We start from the raw sequence: 19,953 nt of genomic DNA on the forward strand, positions 1-19,953 counted from the left end.
GTTTGAAACTTCTCCGAAGTCGTTAATTTTTCTGTCTACCTACTGTCTGAGTACAGGATATCTCCGGTACCACAACACACGGTAGAGACACAGCTTCGGTGTTACTAAGAGCTTCAGGGAGGGAGGGGGGGCAAGATGTGTATGTACTAACAACTTCATCCATGTGAAATCCGAGCTGCTCTCCCCGGGAGACACAGTGCGTCACCACAGTACACCACAGGTTTTTTGGTGATTTGTTGTTTGTCTGCAAGTGTTTGAATTACTATTAAAATGACGACGACGACGACCACAACAACAACAACAACTACAACTATCATCATTATTGTTGTTGTTATCATTGTTATTATTATCATCATCACACTATTATATATATATATATATATATATATATATATATATATATATATATATATATATATATATATATATATATAAACAGCAATGCTAATAATCATGATCATAATGACAATGATGATACTGATTACGACGACAACAATTACGATGATGGGATTATATTATGATGACGACGACAATGATAGCGATGACGACGACGACGACGACGGATCGACGATAATGATGACGACAACGACAAAGATAACGATGACGACGATGATGACGACCATGGTGATGGTAATGATAATACACCATTACACTGACAAGTGGGGTGTGTGTGTGTGTGTGTGTGTGGTGTGTGTGTGTGTGTGTGGTGTGTGTGTGTGTTGCAGACGCATGCTCGTACAACTCGCTGTGCAAGGTGAACAGTGACGACCAGGACTCCAAGTCCACGCGGCACGAGCTGCTCTCACTCATCCGTCGCCTCTTGGTCAACCGTCAGTACGACTGACCAATCACACGCTGCTGAGGGATCACGTGCCGCGCCACGTCACACACACACACACACACACACACACACAAACACACACACACACACACACACACACACACACACAAAAGAGTTATCAAAATGTTTTGGTGTTGTGCCGCGCGGAAAATTGACTTCGTTCCACATACTGGAAATAAATGACAGAGCGGAAAAATAAAGGATACAAGGTTTACTTTCGACCGGAGAAATTTCAGTGACCTTTGAACACAATATGTTTCCTTCCTAGTTACTAGTATTTCCAACTATTTCAAACCCATAACTATTGACGTTTTATTAACACCCCCACCCACCCAACTACTACCACCTCTCTGTGTTACAAGCGGGAAATGCTATCAATCAAAATATTTAGTGCATGCAGTATTTTTCTTTTCTTTTTTACATGTATAAAGGATGGGGTGGAAAAAGGTTCTTGAAGTTTTAAAATGCATTCCTCATTTATTGTGTCAACTACCTAAAATGGCGTAGCATGTAAATATTGCGGACTGAGTTCAGTTCGTTCCAGCAACACCAGCAATCTACTCCAATGCAGACAAGAAGAAGAGCAACTGCGAAAACATTCCACAAGAACAGTCGTCGCTGGCAAGACACTCGCTTTGCTTGTAAGTTGCCACAGTGTACCGTGGTTTGTACGAAGCTTCTTCGCTATGATCGAAATGAAATGAGCATGTTTCTGATCTTGTCTTAAAACTACGTGAGTGCTGTCCAGGAGATGATTACTCAATGATGAGCTTGCATTTTACGATATAAAGCAGAGCATCACATGAATAATAAAACGCCATGTTAAACAGCCGTTCCAGCGTGTGGTTGATCTGTCCGGTGTATGTGACAAGGGGCGTGCTTGAATGACTGGTCTTTGATGTAGGTGCCGTGAACATCTCTCCCTCTCCGCCCCCCCCCCCCCCTCTCTCTCTCTCTCTCTCTCTCACGGGCGCGCGCGCGCGCGAAGAAAAGACTATCCACAACAAGGTCAACAAACGTCTCAGACAAAGAAAACCTCCAGTGGCAAGAATTTTCATCGACGTCACACACACACGCACGCACAAATACGCACTCAAACACACACACACACACACACACACACACACACACACACACACACACACACTCCACAACAATGTCGAAAAACGTCTCAGAAAAAAGAAAGCTCCAGTGGTAAGAATTTTCATCAACGTGCTGCAGCTTGACATCCATCAGCAATCATTCAGCCCATGAGATGCTACTCACTACGCCATAGAGGCACCATCACCAGTTCCTTGTTCATCACCATCCTTTATAACGACCAAGCAGACAGGGCAGCAAAAACGGGAGCAAATAATCATATAGATAGTATAAAAGTATAAATTATTGCTCATTGTCATACAATAAGCAATATACTAGAAAGAGGCTTTTATAGGTGATTGAATTCAAGTCTAAAACCTCGTCAGTTGACTCTCTCAGACTTTGGTCCGATTCGCAGACCAATTCTTAGTTTAGCTCTCGACTATGATCAAATTCATTACGGACCAAGTATTGTTCTAATGTCAAGTGCATATGCTTTAGTAACCTGACAATTAAGCATATGATTTTTGACTGTAGCTTGATGAAACCTTAGTACACGAAAGTGTGTCTTCACAAGTAATTGAGAACGTTGATGTTTTTGACTTTTTGCATTCATTATCAGTTGTTTCGCTTGTCATTTTAACGACTTCTCTTTTACGAAGTCCTTTAAGTAATTTCCTGTAATTGTATTTAGATTTTTTCCCCCAAATTTCACCCTCATTTAACCCTCATTTGCCCAGTTTCCCCCAACCCTCCATTCATTCACATCTCCCACCCCTTCTAACCGATAATACTCAAATGTATTCATAAGTACTTAAACAAAATGTCTTCAATCACCGATATGTGTGACAGGACATTAAACAAAATTCCTCGCGCACCATCACAAGACAACACACGACAAACTGCACTGTGTGTCCAGTGCGTACCCTTGTTCATCACACTGAAAGACACCAGTTCCTTGTTCATCATGCTGAAAGATACACCAGTTCCTTGTTCATCACACTGAAAGAGACACCAGTTCCTTGTTCATCATACTGAAAGACACCAGTTCCTTGTTCATCATGCTGAAAGATACAAGTTCCTTGTTCATCACACTGAAAGACACACCAGTTTCGTGTTCATCATACTGAAAGACACCAGTTCCTTGTTCATCATGCTGAAAGAGACACCAGTTCCTTGTTCATGATGCTGAAAGACACACCAGTTCCTTGTTCATCATGCTGAAAGATACAAGTTCCTTGTTCATCACACTGAAAGACACACCAGTTTCTTGTTCATCATACTGAAAGACACCAGTTCCTTGTTCATCATACTGAAAGAGACACCAGTTCCTTGTTCATCAGAGACACCAGTTCCTTGTTCATCATGCTGAAAGACACCAGTTCCTTGTTCATCAAAGACACTAATTCCTTGTTCATCATTCTGAAAGACAAACCAGTTCCTTGTTCATCATGCTGAAAGACACCAGTTCCTTGTTCAAAGACACTAGTTCCTTGTTCACCAAAGACACCAGTTCCTTGTTCATCATGCTGAAAGACACCAGTTCCTTGTTCATCAAAGACACCAGTTCCTTGTTCATCAAAGACACCAGTTCCTTGTTCATCATGCTGAAAGACACCAGTTCCTTGTTCATCATGCTGAAAGACACCAGTTCCTTGTTCATCAAAGACACCAGTTCCTTGTTCATCATGCTGAAAGACACCAGTTCCTTGTTCATCAAAGACACCAGTTCCTTGTTCAAAGACACCGGTTCCTTGTTCATCATGCTGAAAGACACCAGTTCCTTGTTCATCAAAGACACCAGTTCCTTGTTCATCAAAGACACCAGTTCCTTGTTCATCATGCTGAAAGACACCAGTTCCTTGTTCATCAAAGACACCAGTTCCTTGTTCATGATGCTGAAAGAGACACCAGTTCCTTGTTCATCATGCTGAAAGACATACCAGTTCCTTGTTCATCAAAGACACCATCAAAGACACTATTTCCTTGTTCCTCATACTGAAAGACACACCAGTTCCTTGTTCATGATGCTGAAACACACCAGTTCCTTGTTCATCATGCTGAAAGACACCGGTTCTTTTTTCATCATGCTGAAAGACACCAGTTCCTTGTTCATAATGCTGACACCAGTTCCTTGTTCATCAAAGACACCGACTGACTTGTCATTGCCCTACTGACTGACTGACTTGTCACTGCCCTATCGACTGACTCGTCACTGGCCTACCGACTGACTGACTTGTCATTGCCCTACCGACTGACTCGTCACTGGCCTACCGACTGACTGACTTGTCATTGCCCTACCGACTGACTGACTTGTCATTGCCCTACCGACTCGACTGACTTGTCATTGCCCTACCGACTGACTCGTCACTGGCCTACCGATTGACTGACTTGTCATTGCCCTACCGACTGACTTGTCATTGCCCTACCGACTGACTGACTTGTCATTGCCCTACCGACTGACTGACTTGTCATTGCCCTACTGACTGACTGACTTGTCACTGCCCTATCGACTGACTTGCCCTACCGGTAATTACTTTTGTTAAAAGCGTCTCTTCACACAACTTTTTGGCTGTGGTGTGCTCCCGCCCACACGAAGTGTCATCCCAGTTCGCCTGTCACATTCTGGTGAGCCCGATTCGCCTCTTCAAATACTCAGTTGCTCGCTATGTGTGTTCCTATGCGTGCGTGCGTGTGTGTGCCGGTGTGCGCACGTGTATGTGTTAACTATGTCCTTTTTCATTGGATTCTGAGTGAGTAAATGAGTGAGTGAGTGTGAGCGCGCGTGCGCACGCGAGCGCGCGTGTGTGTGTATTAGAGAGAGAGAGAAATAGAAACAAAGACAGAAAGAGGGAGGAGGCGAACAGGCGAAACGGGAACAGCGAGTGTGTTGGAGAAACGGGATAAAGAGTCAAACACAGGTTCAAGAGGACACTAAGGGTGACGACACATTCGGACCTGCTCCCCACACCCCTTCCCCCAGTGTGCAACTCCCCACACCCCTTACCCCCGTGTGCAACTCCCCACACACATTCCCCCAGTCTGCAACTCCCCACACACATTCCTCCAGTGTGCAACTCCCCACACCCCTTCCCCCAGTGTGCAACTCCCCACACCCCTTACCCCCGTGTGAAACTCCCCACACACATTCTTCCAGTGTGCAACTCCCCACACCCCTTCCCCCAGTGTGCAACTCCCCACACCCCTTACCCCCGTGTGCAACTCCCCACACACATTCCTCCAGTGTGCAACTCCCCACACCCCTTCCCCCCGTGTGAAACTCCCCACACACATTCTTCCAGTCTGCAACTCCCCACACACCTTCCCCCCGGTGCAACTCCCCACACACCTTCCAAGTCTGCAACTCCCCACACACCTTCCAAGTCTGCAACTCCCCACACACCTTCCCCAAGTCTGCAACTCCCCACACACCTTCCCCAAGTCTGCAACTCCCCACACACCTTCCCCAAGTCTGCAACTCCCCACACACCTTCCCCCAGTGTGCAACTCCCCACACACCTTCCCCCCGGTGCAACTCCCCACACACCTTCCAAGTCTGCAACTCCCCACACACCTTCCCCCAGTCTGCAACTCCCCACACACCTTCCCCCAGTCTGCAACTCCCCACACACCTTCCCCCAGTCTGCAACTCCCCACACACCTTCCCCCAGTCTGCAACTCCCCACACACCTTCCCCCCGGTGCAACACCCCACACACCTTCCCCCCGGTGCAACTCCCCACACACCTTCCCCCCGGTGCAACACCCCACACACCTTCCAAGTCTGCAACTCCCCACACACCTTCCAAGTCTGCAACTCCCCACACACCTTCCCCAAGTCTGCAACTCCCCACACACCTTCCCCCCGGTGCAACACGACAGTTCCTGTATGCAGGTCCTTCTGCCCACGTGTGGGCGGGACTGAATTCAGACTGCGGTCCAGACGAAACGAAACGAAACGAAACGAAATCGTTAACCTGGTCACTGAGATAGACACATGGACTACCTGTCCACCCACTTAGCCCTGGGTTATGAAAATAGGATAATTTTGCAGAAATAAAAAGACCATAAAGGAAAAGAATACGGTGTGGAAATTTATGTACACCTTTTTTTTATGAAGATGAGTGGGGTTTTTAGGGGGTGCGTGGGGGTACCCCCACCCACAGCACACACACACACACACACACACAGCCACACAGCACAAAGACACACGCACGCGCGCGCTGCATCTGACACTGGTGGCAAACAAAAAAAAAAATGCTTCTGCCAAACACATTCTTCTGTCAAACACTGAAAACTAAATCTTGGAAACAAATCAAGGACACTGACTACGTAGTGTCGACTTCAGGTGTTCAAGTGACTGATTTCACAACTCAGTATTCCTCCCCGCCCCGTTTCGACACCATGAATTGTGTGTGCGGACATTCTGCCATTTCTTTCAAAACACCATCGACCAACAGGTCCCCAAACGGAAGAGAAGGGGAGGAACCAGAGAAATGGGCCTCTCCCGGAGTCAGGCAGAGACCAAGGCGCTGAACAGGGGACTGTGAAGGTCTCTTGTTCAAGGCCTGCACCCCAGGAGGGATGAATTAAGGCCTAAGTATACTGCCACTTCTCGGAGACTAATAGTCACACAAGGTAATGCGGTGACACAATACAACGTGAACTACAACACAGAGGGACAGGCAGCATTAAAGTCAAAGTGTGGCAGCACATACCAAACCAGCAAAGCAAAGGGTAGCGCAGCACAACACTACAGAACAGCGAAATTCAGCACAGGACATGGCACAAATACAGCATAATGAAGCGCAACACAGTACAACACTATATAGAACTACAGCGCGGCGAAATTTAGCGGAGGACACGGCACAGCACAGCACAACACAGCACAGCACAGCACAACACAACACAGCACAGCACAGCACAGCACGGCTCACCACACCAGCACAGCACAGCACAGCTCACCACACCAGCACAGCACAGCTCACCACACCAGCACAGCACAGCAAAGCACAGCACAACACGGCTCACCACACCAGCACAGCACAGCACAGCACAGCACAGCACAACACGGCTCACCACACCAGCACAGTGCAGCACAACATGGCACATTAGCATAGTACAGTACAAAACAGTACAGCACAGGACAGCACAGCACAGCACAGCACTGAACAGCACAACACGGTACAAGAGGCAAGGACTGACCTTAGTGTCCAAAATGGCAGACACTGGGCCGGTCTGTTGCCAGAAGGACTGTGGGACTGACACAGATGCCGGATACACCTGGCTGAAAGAAAATAAAAAGCACCTGCAACTGCTTGCCATAGTCATAATCATACTGTTTTTAGTACAACTCAGCTGCTTGTCGCAGTCATCCATATCTTCTCATCAATACAACTTTTGATACGTTACTATTGACAGTGAATAGGATTTTAACAATGTGTTCATTTTGTCAGTAAACACAATGTTTCCATTCTGACAGTAAACAATGTGTCCATTCTGTCAGTAAAAATAGTGTTCACTCTGTCAGTAAATAATGTGTTCATTCTGTCAATAAACACAATGTATTTATTTTGTCAGTAAACACAATGTGTCCATTCTGTCAGTAAACACTCTGTCCATTCTGTCAGTAAAAACAATGTGTTCATTCTGTCAGTAAACACTGTCAATTCTGTCAGAAAACAATGTGTTCATTGTGTCAATAAACACAATGTGTCCATTCTGTCAGTAAACACAGCGTTCATTCTATCAGTAAACACAATGTGTTCATTCGGTCAGTAAAGAATGTGTTCATTCTGTCAGTAAACACAATGTGTTCATTCGGTCAGTAAAGAATTTCAGTCAGTCAGTAAACACAGTGTTCATTCAGTCAGTAAACACATTGTTCATTCTGTCAGTAAACACTGTGTTCATTCTGTCAGTAAACACTGTGTTCATTCTGTCAGTAAACACAGTGTTCATTCAGTCAGTAAACACTGTGTCCATTCGGTCAGTAAACACAGTGTTCATTCGGTCATTAAACACTGTTCATTCGGTCAGTAAACACAGTGTTCATTCAGTCAGTAAACACTGTGTCCATTCGGTCAGTAAACACAGTGTTCATTCGGTCATTAAACACTGTTCATTCGGTCAGTAAACACTGTGTTCATTCGGTCAGTAAACAGTGTGTTCATTCGGTCAGTAAACAGTGTTCATTCAGTCAGTAAAGAATTTCATTCAGTTAGTAAACACTGTATTCATTCGGTCAGTAAACACTGTTCATTCTGTCAGTATACACAATGTGATTAATCTGTCAGTAAATAATATATCCATTTTGTCAGTAAACACAATGTGTTCATTCCGCCAGTAGACACTGTGTTCATTCGGTCAGTAAAGAATTTAATTCAGTCAGTAAACACTGTATTCATTCGGTCAGTAAACACTGTGTTCATTCTGTCAGTAAACACAATGTGATTATTCTGTCAGTAAACAATTTGTCCATTCTGTCGGCAAACACATATTTTAACGTGTCAGGAAACACTTTTTCTTTTGTCACCCAGGAAAAATTCGAGTTCTTCCTCGTTCACCTCCCATTAGATAAGCAGCCCGGTGTCCTCGATGAAGGCTGCCGTCCGTCGCAGCTCCTCCAGGGTGCCGTACAGTTTGGCTTCCACTGCTGTCGGTGTTGGCCAGTACTTCCTCCTGGATGCTGCATGCGTCCTACAGTTTTGAAGGATGTGGTCGGTTGTCATTGGTCCCTCACCACAAGGGTGAGGGTGAGTGCTCCACTCTGTCCAATGCCAAATTTTGTGTGCATGTGGTGGAACAGGCGGTTGTGTCCAGTCCTCAGGCGGAAGATCTTGACCTGTTCCCGTCGTTCCAGCAAATGGTATCTGTCTTCTGGGTTATATTTGGGGTGCTGGAGGCGCCACTTTATTCCTTGCTGTGCCTTGATTGTCGTATGACACCAGTTTGTTGGCCTGCTCCTTCTGTGTACCGTCTTTTGCCAGAATGTCCGCTTTTTCGTTGCCTCTGATGCCACAGTGTGCTGGTACCCATTGTATCACCACTTTCTCCACTCTGGCACTCAGAGCAATAAGGGCTGAAGTGAGATGGTTCTGTTCTTTGCAGCGGGAGTTCTTGAGGGCTTGTAGTACAGAGAGAGCGTCTGAGAACACCACCACCTGCCCTGTTGTTCTTGTGGAGTTCTGCGAGACTGTTGTGGCTGCCTCACAGAGGGCTTCTCGCTTAGCTCGGAAGTTGGAGTATTTTCCTGTTGGGACTGCAATTTCTTCATCTCCGTCTTTGTATCGGAGGAAGATTCCAGTTCCACCATCCCTCATTGCTTCTGTGGCGGAGCCATCTGTACAGACATGGGTCCAGTCTTCCTGGGGGTACTACTTGCAGATGTATTCCATGGCCAGGGCCTTCCTTTGGGTGTTTGTCTGTGTTCCTCTCTTCTCCACTCCGGGAATGCTGGTGACGACTGGTGGGAACACCTGCCTCTTCCAAGATGGGTGGGTGACATTTGCCGGGATAGGCTTTGCTTCGTGTTCCATCAAGACTGGGGTTTGTCTTTCAAGGCGTCTTGACTGGTGGATGAAGCTGCCTCTTTTCAGCCGGCTCTTGGTGGGTCTGCTCATTCTGTTGTTCAATGGATGGTTTTCAAGGCGTTTGAATTTTGCTGCCTGGATGAGGATCTTTGTGTCCCTTCTGTCTTCCAATGACTGTAGCCCAGTGGTCTCCTCCATCTTCAGGATTGGGGTGGATCTCATGGCGCCAGTTATGACACGCTGAGCTTGGTTCTGTATCTTGAGATAGTCGAGGTTAGACTTTGCAGCTGATGCCCATGTTGATGTCACGTACTCAACTACAGGTCGGACTCTCCCCGTATAGTCTTTTTGGGATACGTTCATCAGCCCCCCAGTCCGTCCCTGCACGTTTCTTCATGATCGCCAGTCTCAGCTTGGCCCTGCTACAGCATCTGGTTTTCTGCTGTTTCCAAGTGAGCCTGCGGTCAAAGGTCACTCCCAGGTAGGTAGGTGTGGGTTCCTCTGCAAGCCTTTGGTTGTTCAGTGTCAACTTCGCTTCTTGCTTCCTGCTGGATAGGCTGAAGACTGTGTAGGTTGTTTTGCCTGAGTTGACAGAGACAAGCCATTCCTTGGTCCAGTTGCTGATCTTGTTGAGCGCAGTCTGGAGGTGTACCTGTGCTATAGTGGTGTGCTCTTCAGAGCACCAGAGTACCAGGTCATCTGCGTAGATCGCTCCTCTGATCCCTCTTGGCAGTTCTCTGACGAGGTCATCTATGAAGATGAGGAACAACATTGGCGAAAGGACTCCTCCTTGTGGTACTCCCTGTCTCAGCACCTTCTTCTTGCTCTTCTGGCCCTGAATCTTGACTCGGACTTGGCGGTTGTGTAGGTACTGGCTGATCCAGGTGTGCATCCTCCCAGACACACCACATCGCCATAGTTTGAGCCTGATTCCGTCCTTCCAGACTTTGTCGAACGCCTTCTCCATGTCAATTCAGACAGCAAGCGTGTTCTTTTCTTGGAATGCGTCCTCAATGCTTTGAGCGATGAATGTGATCTAGTCTTCTGTTGATCTGTGTTGGCGGAAGCCCGCCTGTTCAGGGCTCAGCAGCTGATACTTTTCAAGGTGCCAGACAAGCCTAGTGTTGACAAGTCTCTCCATCAGCTTTCCTAAGCAGCTTGTAAGGCTGATGGGTCTGTAGCTGTCAGCCTTCGACTTGTCCTTTCCCTTTTTGCGAATGGGGATCATGTCTGCTTCCCTCCAACACTGTGGGACTGATCCTATCTTCCAGCTGGAGTTGAAGATTGTTAAAAGGACTGCCTTGCTCTTCATCCCAAGATGCAGAATCATTTTTTGTGATTCTGTCTGGTCCAGGTGACTTCTTCAGGTTGAGGCTCTGCAACGCTTCCTCCAGCTCTTTCTCTGTGAAAGGTGAGGTCATGACTTCCTCCTGGGGCTCTTTCTCATGAAGTTCACCTTGGGCCCTGTGCACTGCAGCTCTTTGTTCAGGAGGGACTTCCAGATTGCTGATGTTCTCATAGACATCTATGAAGTGGTCTGCTGCTTTCTTTCCAGAGAGGTAATTTCCATTCTCTTGTATTGTTATTGTGGTGTGACTTCTTGTTTCGTTGCTGAGGGTTCTAGCCAGTTTCCACAGCTTGCTGCCATCCTTGTCGAGATTTGGGCTTTCAGTTTTCTCTTGCCAGCTTTTTCTTGCAGCTTGTGCGCAGGACAGCTTGTATCTGGCAGTTACTTCCTTCAGTGAACTTCGTAGTGAACTTTAGTCTTTACCAATCAGTGTCGCGTCAGAATTATAAATAGAAACAATTATCTGTCTGAAATGTCACGGACCTTTCTAAACATCTTTCAATTTTTAATTCAGACATCCTGATTTCTTCTGGCTTTTAGGGTAGGTCGTTCTAGGAGATGCAGTTTTGTTTTTCCAGTATGAGTAAATATTGGTATCTTTTATTTATCTTCATGCAAAATCTTCCCATTCTTGTGCACTTTTAAATATTGGGAACCACATCATTAAATCGAAGTATTCCAAACAGTCCAGCCAAATCTTTATATAGCCACATGTATGTTATGTATGTATGTATGTATGTGGACGTGTGTGTTTGCGCGCGTGTGAATGTGTGTATCCGTGTCCGTATGTATCGGTGTGTACGTACGTGCGTGTGTGTGTGTGTGTGTTGGTCTGATCTGTGTGTGTGTGTGTGTGTGTGTGTGTGTGTGTGTGTGTGTGTGTGTGTCAGTTCAGGACAACAGAGAATTTTCTTACTCAGCAGAACTTGTCACGTTGGCACTACCCTTATGCCGTTGTCATATTTTTATCATTCTGTGTTACAAATAAACTTATTTCACATTTTTTATGTAGGTTCTGAAATATTTAGCATGTCGTTATCTTTACACTGAAGTGAGCTGCATCATCCGCTGTAGCTCAATGAAAGGGACGCACGTTGGAACTACCCCCATCCCCACCCCCAACCCCACCCCCCGATCAAACAACGCAACCTTCACCGAATAACTTGATTTTGATTCTTATTCTGATTCTGACCCGAGAAGAGACACGAGATATTAGTGTCTATGACCCGAGCTAAATGCTTTTTGCCAATGGGTGGTTCAATTCAACTTCAAAACCTCACTATGTATTGGAGTTCTCCCCGATTATCGCCTTGCGAAGCATGGAGCCACAAGGGGTTTTTTGTTGTTTTTTTGGTTGTTTGGGATTAACGTATGTGAACTGCCAAATGTCATCAGCAGAAATCTGCAATATTCTGGGGGGAAAAAAAGAGAAAAAAAAAAGACACGCTGTAGGCTACTTGCTTCAGTCCGCATGCTTGCATAGTTTTCATTCTTTCTTTTCTTTTCTTTTTCCATTTGCATTCGAATGTATATTGAACATGTTTTGCGATTGAAAAAGAATACACTGACATGACTGATTCAAGAAAAACAACAACGAACAATATCAAACCAGCCTACTAAAGAAAGACAAGAAAGACAAGAGGCAAACATGTACGAGATAATCAAATGCACGACGCGATAGGCAGAAATTCTCTATAATCTCTCTTCCTCTCCCTTACTCTAATGGGAAGAGATATGAGAGAGAGAGAGAGAGAGAGAGAGAGAGAGAGAGAGAGAGAGAGAGAGAGAGAGAGAGACAGAACAAGAACAAGAACAAGAACAAAACTTTAATCTCCAGGCCTCCGGCCCCTAGAAAGAGGTCAAAAGTACACAATATGGTGATCACTCAACCACAACAAAATGTAAAATACGTACTAACTTAACCTGTAGAACAAAAGTGCTTCTCGTGCATTGTAAATTAATTACAGAGAGAGAGAGAGAGAGAGAGAGAGAGAGAGAGAGAGAGAGAGAGAGAGACAGACAGACAGACAGACAGACAGAGAGACAGAGACAGAGAGGGAGAGAGACGTACAAGGGAAGGAACTCATTTCTATTTACAAATGATTTACGTGGGACTAGGTTGTTTCCCTTAACCTGCGCTCGCGCGTTCTCTCGGTCCTGTTTCCACGCGAACGGAAAATTTCCCACACAAACCATTCTCATATGATGCATGTGGTTTCGCGCGTGTATGCGTGCTGTATCTATCATACTACTACAGGGTGGAACAGTGGCCTAGTGGTGATTCACACGGCCCGAAAGTGAGTGTCCGCGGGTTCCAGTCCCACAAAGACTGACCGGGATTTGAACCCCCTCTCCACCAGACCTTGAGAGGTGGCCAGTGCTGCCCTTTGGTGACACGATCAGCTGAGGTCCCGTGTGCATGTAAAGGGACTCGTGGCAAGACGGTTGTCCTCGGCTATATTCCGTAAAAAAAATTAATAAATAAAAAACTTTGAATCTTAAAAAAACAAATACTTACACGGGAGAGACAGTGTGTGTGCGTGTGTGTGTGTGTGTGTGTGTGTGTGTGTGTGTGTGAGCGAGAAATGGGGAAGTGTGCGTGCGTGCGTGCGTGCGTGCGTGCGTGCGTGTGTGTGTGTGTGTGTGTGTGTGTGTGTGTGTGTGTGTGTGTGTGTGTGTGTGTGTGAATGTAGGTGGGTGTACTGGTACATGCACACAGTGTGTGAACGTGCGAGCGGGCATGACGCAGCTTTTATGTGTGTGTCGACAGAGAAAGGAAGAGAAAGAATGGAAGAAAGAGAGGATGAATTAAATTTCAGGATAAGACAGTATGCCAACAATGAATCTTTTTTGTCTGTTCATCGAACGCACACACACACACACACAAAAAAAGATTTTTTTTTAAACTATGCGAAGAAAGAGATACATAACAACATCGAAACATTGAATACAATATAAATCATGGACAGCTCAGAGAGACAGGCAGACAGATATACCAACAAACATTCAGACTGGTGCACTAGCCGAGTGGTTAGCCAATTTGAAAGGTCTGGATTCGAATCCCGGTCGTGGAGTTGTTTGTTGTTGTTGTTTTTTTAATCTCTCAACAGATGTGCAGACAAGCCAGTCTAAACCTCCTTCATGTACATACGCGGAAAATCGAATACTCACGTTAAAAAGTCTTTTATCCATGCCCAGTCTGGCTGGTCCTGGAAACACAGACAACACGGCTGCACCAACCAGGACAAGAATTATAAGCATGTTGAGAGAGAGACAGAGACAAAGACAGAGACAGAGACGAAACGATAGTTTATTCAAATAGGACATGGCCCTATTTGAAGAGGTGATTACATATTTTGCCCGAATAAATCTACATTAAGTTATAATCGATACATGCTTACAGAAACAGAAGTGTGTTCTATTTAACCAATCATTTAACTACGTCTTTTTGATAACTTGTAAATAAATATTGCAAGATTCAACATAAAGTTATCATTTGTAGAAGACAGAAGTAATACCAAACGAAAATTACTTGGTCTGCTATAGCATCTCAAAGGAATATATCTTTGTCTTATGTTATTTAATGCAGGACAACATACTACGAAATGGATTTCATCTTCTTTTGCAGATCTACATAACAGACATATATGGTTTACGGTGCTGGTCTTGTATCTTTTACTCTGCACACTGATATCAGATACACCCAAACGAAATCTTGTTAAAGAAAATCTGATGTTCATTTAATATTCATTACTAAATATGGTTCTGTTGAATGATTCTGTCACTATTTTGCACATGGTAGTTCCACTCCTGTCATCTACAGTCAACCAGATGCTTTTTATAGCAAACACGAAAATCATGAACACATCCAACCCCTTGATTAAGCCACACAAACGCAAAGCCACTGCTACATGAACATTTACGAATGCTGGTTACCCACGTTAACCTTCACCTGGCATCTAAATCATACAAGTTTTTTTAAGCTTGAGCAGGCAATCTGCATTTATTTCATTTATCCTGTTTTAATCAATACCTGGTGCATCTTAAATGCGAATTAACATAAATCGGATATCTACAAAGCTCACTGGAGAGAGAGAGGAGAGAGAGAGAGAGGGGTGGGTGGGTGAAGGGAGTATGAAGCAGAGAGCTGGGGTGAGCGTCTGTGGAGAGACAGATATGCAGAGACACGGAGAGGGGCACAGAGAGAAACCCAGACGGACAGACAGAGATAGGCGCAGACCGAGAGAGTTTCAGAGTTTGTTTATTCCCATTAACTCTTTTGAGTCATAGAGAAACAAGGAAACATGACAATAACAGGATGACGGCCACAGAGGAAGAGCGAAGATAATTTAAAAAGAAGAAACAAAAGGGGGGATAATACAAATGGGGGGAAAATAAAGTGAAATAAAAGGCCAAATGTAATCATCAGTCTGGTACAATGCAATAGGAATAGACAAATGCACAGATCACAACTTAGATTTACAATACGGCTCTGTATCTGACTAGTTGAGCCTGAACTGGGAACTGGGGGGTTAGTTGGAGCATAGCAATAACAATGACATGGTGTAACAAAATAAAATACACAATGATTTGCATGTTATTTTAGCACCCATTTGCCAGTGATACTGGTGACTGGTTTGATATATACAGGAGAGAAAAAGACATTTAAAAAAATATGATCATGCAATTACAAATGGATATGTACGGGATGCAGTGTCAAGATTAACACAAGTCATTGTTCTAATTCCTAATCAACAAGTACAGTTAAGGCATAAGTGGCAAAGAATCCGTACTGAAACTGGCTCCTAACGAAACACATTAAAGCCTTTTTTTAATGAATTTAGCAAAATCTAGTAACTTTTTCTTACTACTAATAGACATTAATGTTGCATATTTGTGGACGTGTTCTGTAATAGGTAAATACTGATTGCGGAGATTTTGAATTGCAGGACATTCCATGACAAAGTGGTATTCGTCTCCCACTCGATTCGTGTCACAAAGATGACATTATCTTGTTTCTTGTGGTATGTTCATGTGTCTCCCTTTCTCAATTTGTAGTTTGTGATTACTTGTTCTGAGTTTCAACATTGGGATGCTATAGCACAATGGCAAAATGTCTAGATAATCTTCAAAAGCTGTTTGGCTTAAAATGTTAAACTGTAGTTATTGGCTTTCGTAGAGTTACAAGTTTCTACCCATTTTTGTGTATAACTACCTTTAAGCCTTTGGGTCAGATTGTTTATCAGCCATGCGGTTGATACAGATTGTGGATAGTACCACACAAAAGACCGCCCATTTTCATCTAGAATCTGTTTGATTTTAAGTAACCAGTCATTTTTGTGTATTTGTAAATTAAAACATTCAGTTAATGTGGTCAGCATGCGAGAGGAGAATTTTTTACTAGTCAATGTGCCAATGGACAATTTGTGCCAGAATTTGATCATTCGGCAATATACATGCACAAACACGGGGAAACGTCCCGTTTCACCACAGATGAAACAGTTTGGAGTGCTTTTCTTAAGCCGGAGTATGTATTTACAGTATTCCAAGTGTAATGATTCGGCAATGTCAACGCAGTTATTACCCCAAACTTCACAACCATAAGTTTAATATTGGCATGACCAGTGAAATTAATAAGTCTAACTGGCAGGAAATGAGAGACAGACACGCATGGGAAGTAAGTCGCACAAATTCACACTGAAACGTGCTTTGTGTTTTACAGAGTTGTTTCCCTCTACACAAGTTATGAATTTTGAAAGAAAGATGTGGATACTTACCGCGCCTATCCTCCTCAGTCGGAGACTTTAGCTCTAAGCGCTTGACAAACACGGAGTCATTTGCACAATAAAAGAATATCTGGTGAAAAATTCAGTCAAACTGACACGTCTCTTACTGGTATGTCTCTCACGTATATGCTTTGCAAAGCCTAACTTGACTTAAGAAGTCAATACACAGTTCACAATGACCCCTCAGACTCACGTTCTGTCCTAACTATTTACGCAAAACAACGTGTTCCCAAACCCGGCAGCACTGTCTTCGACAGACTTCTGTTCGTGAGGGGGTAAAGAAACTATAAGCTTTATACAGTCATACAAGCAAATACGTAACACGTATTATACGTCATCTATAGATGTAGGGTTCCGGCGTTTTCTTCTTTTTTTTTTCTTTAAAACTCATAACTTATTAATACTAAAGCATTAATAAATCATCACACACAGAAACAAACAAACACACACACACACACACACACACACACACACAGGCGCACACGCACTAACATACAGACACACTGTCCTCACTCCTATGTCCCAGATTCACCCACCCCTTCCCCTACCACAGCATCCTTCTCTCCCCTCCCCCCTCCCCCTGTTCCCGCCTCACACCCCACCCTCCACACACACACACACACACACACACACACACACTGACACACACCACCACCGCCACTGTCCTCTTAATGAAGAGATTGAAATAGACATGAACAGTACACATACACATACAAACGCACCGTGGCACGCAGGCACACACATACACACGCACGAATACATACACGAATGCACACACACACCGGCTCACACACACACACACACACACACACGCCCATCCATCCAACCACCTCCCATCCCCCCTACATACACACACATCACCACTATCCTCTTTATGAAGAGGTGTCAAATCAACATGAACAGTACACACACACATACACACGCACGCAAGTAGATATACACACAAACACAAGCACGCACACACACACACGCGCGCGCGCGCGCCCATCCACCCAACCACTCTCCCCCACCCCCATGCGCGCCTGCACCTTTAAAAAAAGAGAGAGACCCAAGGGACATAACCTCCTGAATGAATCCTGTTTCCGATTCCGTAATGATGATCTTGAACTTGTCACCGATCCTAAAGCTGACAATACAACGACAGAAACGATCGTAATGCAGACTCCTATTGTGCTAAACAACAACCCACATAGGCTCTCTAAAACCACACCTTGTCTAAACTCTAACTCGCTCTCAATGTTTTTCCCCCAAGCTAATCACAAACAGCAACAACAGATGAGACCGTTGGCTGACCAGGCATTGGTACACTCTGTCACTTATCTCACGTCTTGACGTCTTGACTTCGCAGGGGAAGAAGAAGAAGAAGGAGAAAGAAGAATACATATATGTTAACGTCTTTCTTGGGGTACACTGTCGAGCACCAAACAGCCTTTGATGAAAGAATCGATACTACTTAAGTTGAGACCATATCCAACGCCTGCCTCTGGAGAAGAACCAACCAGGTGCCCATTAGTGAGGAGATCAGGAGAAAATGAGGCTGGATAGGCCACACCATTCGAAAGCCTCCAGACGACACCACAAGACATGTGCTCGAATGGAACCCCCAAGGAGAGAGGAGAGTGGGCAGACCAAAGCAGACCTGGAGAAGAAGCACGGAGGATGAGATGAAGGCAGCTGGATGGACATGGACCCCACTGAAGAGGACAGCCCAGAACTGAGTCCGCTGGAGGAGTGCTGTTGCAGCCCTATGCTGCACAAGGAGTCAAGAGGCATACGTCAAGACAAAGGTGTTTGTGAAACGTGCAAATTGCTCTGGCATGCCAGCACAGAACTTACTGTACTTCATAGTATAACCCCGCCGCAAGCTTGTTGCTGCTGTTTCACTTGATATGTATTTTGTACTCCATATGCTCTAACTAAAATGTGCTTGAACAAACATACTGTGCAATCTGGGTCTGCCCATGCGGGCTGGAAAACGTTCACTGCAACGAAAACTGTCCTCACTCCTTCATCAAAGTGCACACACACATACACAAACACGCCTGTAACATGACAGTAACACACACACACACACACACACACACACACACACACACAACTCCCACCGCCCCTCCCCTCACCTACCGAAACACACACACACACACACACACACACACACACACACACACACAAGCACGCGTCACATAAGCACACCACCACCACCATGCACACAACTCATAAGCACAAAAACAAAATACGTGTCACACATTTATATCAGAGGACCTTTTTATAACAGACTTACTGATGTATGAAAAGGAAGATTTCTATCAGCTTTCCCTCCCCCACCCAACCAAACCTCCACCGCCCCCATCCACCCCGCCACTCCCTGCGGACGGCTGTGCCATGCGCTCTCTCTCTCTCTCTCTCTCTCTCTCTCTCTCTCTCTCTGCTGCTTCCCCGTCATGTGCACGTTTCAGTGGCATCACTCCCACGCCGCTCTTTCCGAGTCCCCCATGCACAGCCACGCTCCGGTTCGTCTGTCTCAGGCCCAGCTTGGGCAGTCCACAGGGAACTACCGATGTGAGGTCGCCAGGGGTCTACATACCAGAGAACGGACCCTGTGCTGCTGCCGAGTCATTTGTGCAATAAGCAATATGATTTGATTTGATACCTAACCTTCGCCCTCGTCCTCCCCCATCCTTCAGGTTGTTCTCTTGCCACTCAGGGCATCAATACCGAATCAGTTGTTGAGTTTGACGACCTATTTTGCCACTTAAAGAATCAATACCAAATCAGTCACTGTTTGATTACCTTTTTCGCCACTCTGGATATCAATACCAAATCAGTTGTTGAGTTTGACCTATTTTACCACTAAAAGAATCAATTCCAAATCAGTAGAGTTTGACGACCTACTTTGCCAACCAGAGGATCAATACCAAATCAGTTGTATAGCCGAGTTTGACGACCTGTTGGCTGACGCATTTAAAATCAAAATATTCGGTACTAGGGTCTTGCCAGATCAGTTCAGTGGCTCACCGTACCCATCAAGTGGAGTAACCCGGCCAATGATGCTGCACGGGCCAGACTAGCTCTCCCGGAGGCAGACTACTAGGAGTCACAACCACACACCATGCCCGGGTTCGCCAGACCAACAACACAACGTAAATATTTAACTAGTTCCCCATGTCGCCAGCCGACGACAACCAACCTACTGACTGACTCACGGTTCCGGACTGTTCATGCTGATGGGATCGCGGCGCTTTGGATAAGGTTGCGGAGTGAAAACAACACCGTGAACTTTTCGTTGCGTGTCGCTGTGATACGTCATGGTGATGTTATTGGCTGGAAATTCCGCCATGATCTTGACTTCACTAAAGGGCATAATGGA

At 45.2% G+C, this 19,953-nt stretch overlaps 1 protein-coding gene and 1 long non-coding RNA gene across 2 annotated transcripts in view; one reads left to right on the forward strand and one right to left on the reverse strand.

Moving 5' to 3' along the window:
• LOC143276326 (terepressin/terephysin-like) overlaps nucleotides 1–1,672 on the forward strand; it is an 88,278-nt gene extending 86,606 nt beyond the window's left edge. Inside the window, exon 3 of the mRNA XM_076580841.1 lies at nucleotides 726–1,672. Coding sequence (XP_076436956.1) covers nucleotides 726–844 — 119 coding nt within the window. The 3' untranslated portion in view covers nucleotides 845–1,672. The remainder of the gene's footprint in view (nucleotides 1–725) is intronic.
• The window catches only part of LOC143276342 (uncharacterized), a 102,729-nt gene that overhangs the window by 78,735 nt on the left and 4,041 nt on the right, over nucleotides 1–19,953 (reverse strand). Inside the window, exons 2-3 of the long non-coding RNA XR_013053570.1 lie at nucleotides 13,972–14,009; nucleotides 7,126–7,207 (exon numbers count right to left, since the gene is read on the reverse strand). This is a non-coding gene — a long non-coding RNA (uncharacterized LOC143276342). The remainder of the gene's footprint in view (nucleotides 1–7,125; nucleotides 7,208–13,971; nucleotides 14,010–19,953) is intronic.

The sequence above is a fragment of the Babylonia areolata genome, chromosome 2 (genome assembly GCF_041734735.1).
Source record: "Babylonia areolata isolate BAREFJ2019XMU chromosome 2, ASM4173473v1, whole genome shotgun sequence".
Classification (NCBI taxonomy): Eukaryota; Metazoa; Mollusca; class Gastropoda; order Neogastropoda; family Buccinidae; genus Babylonia; species Babylonia areolata.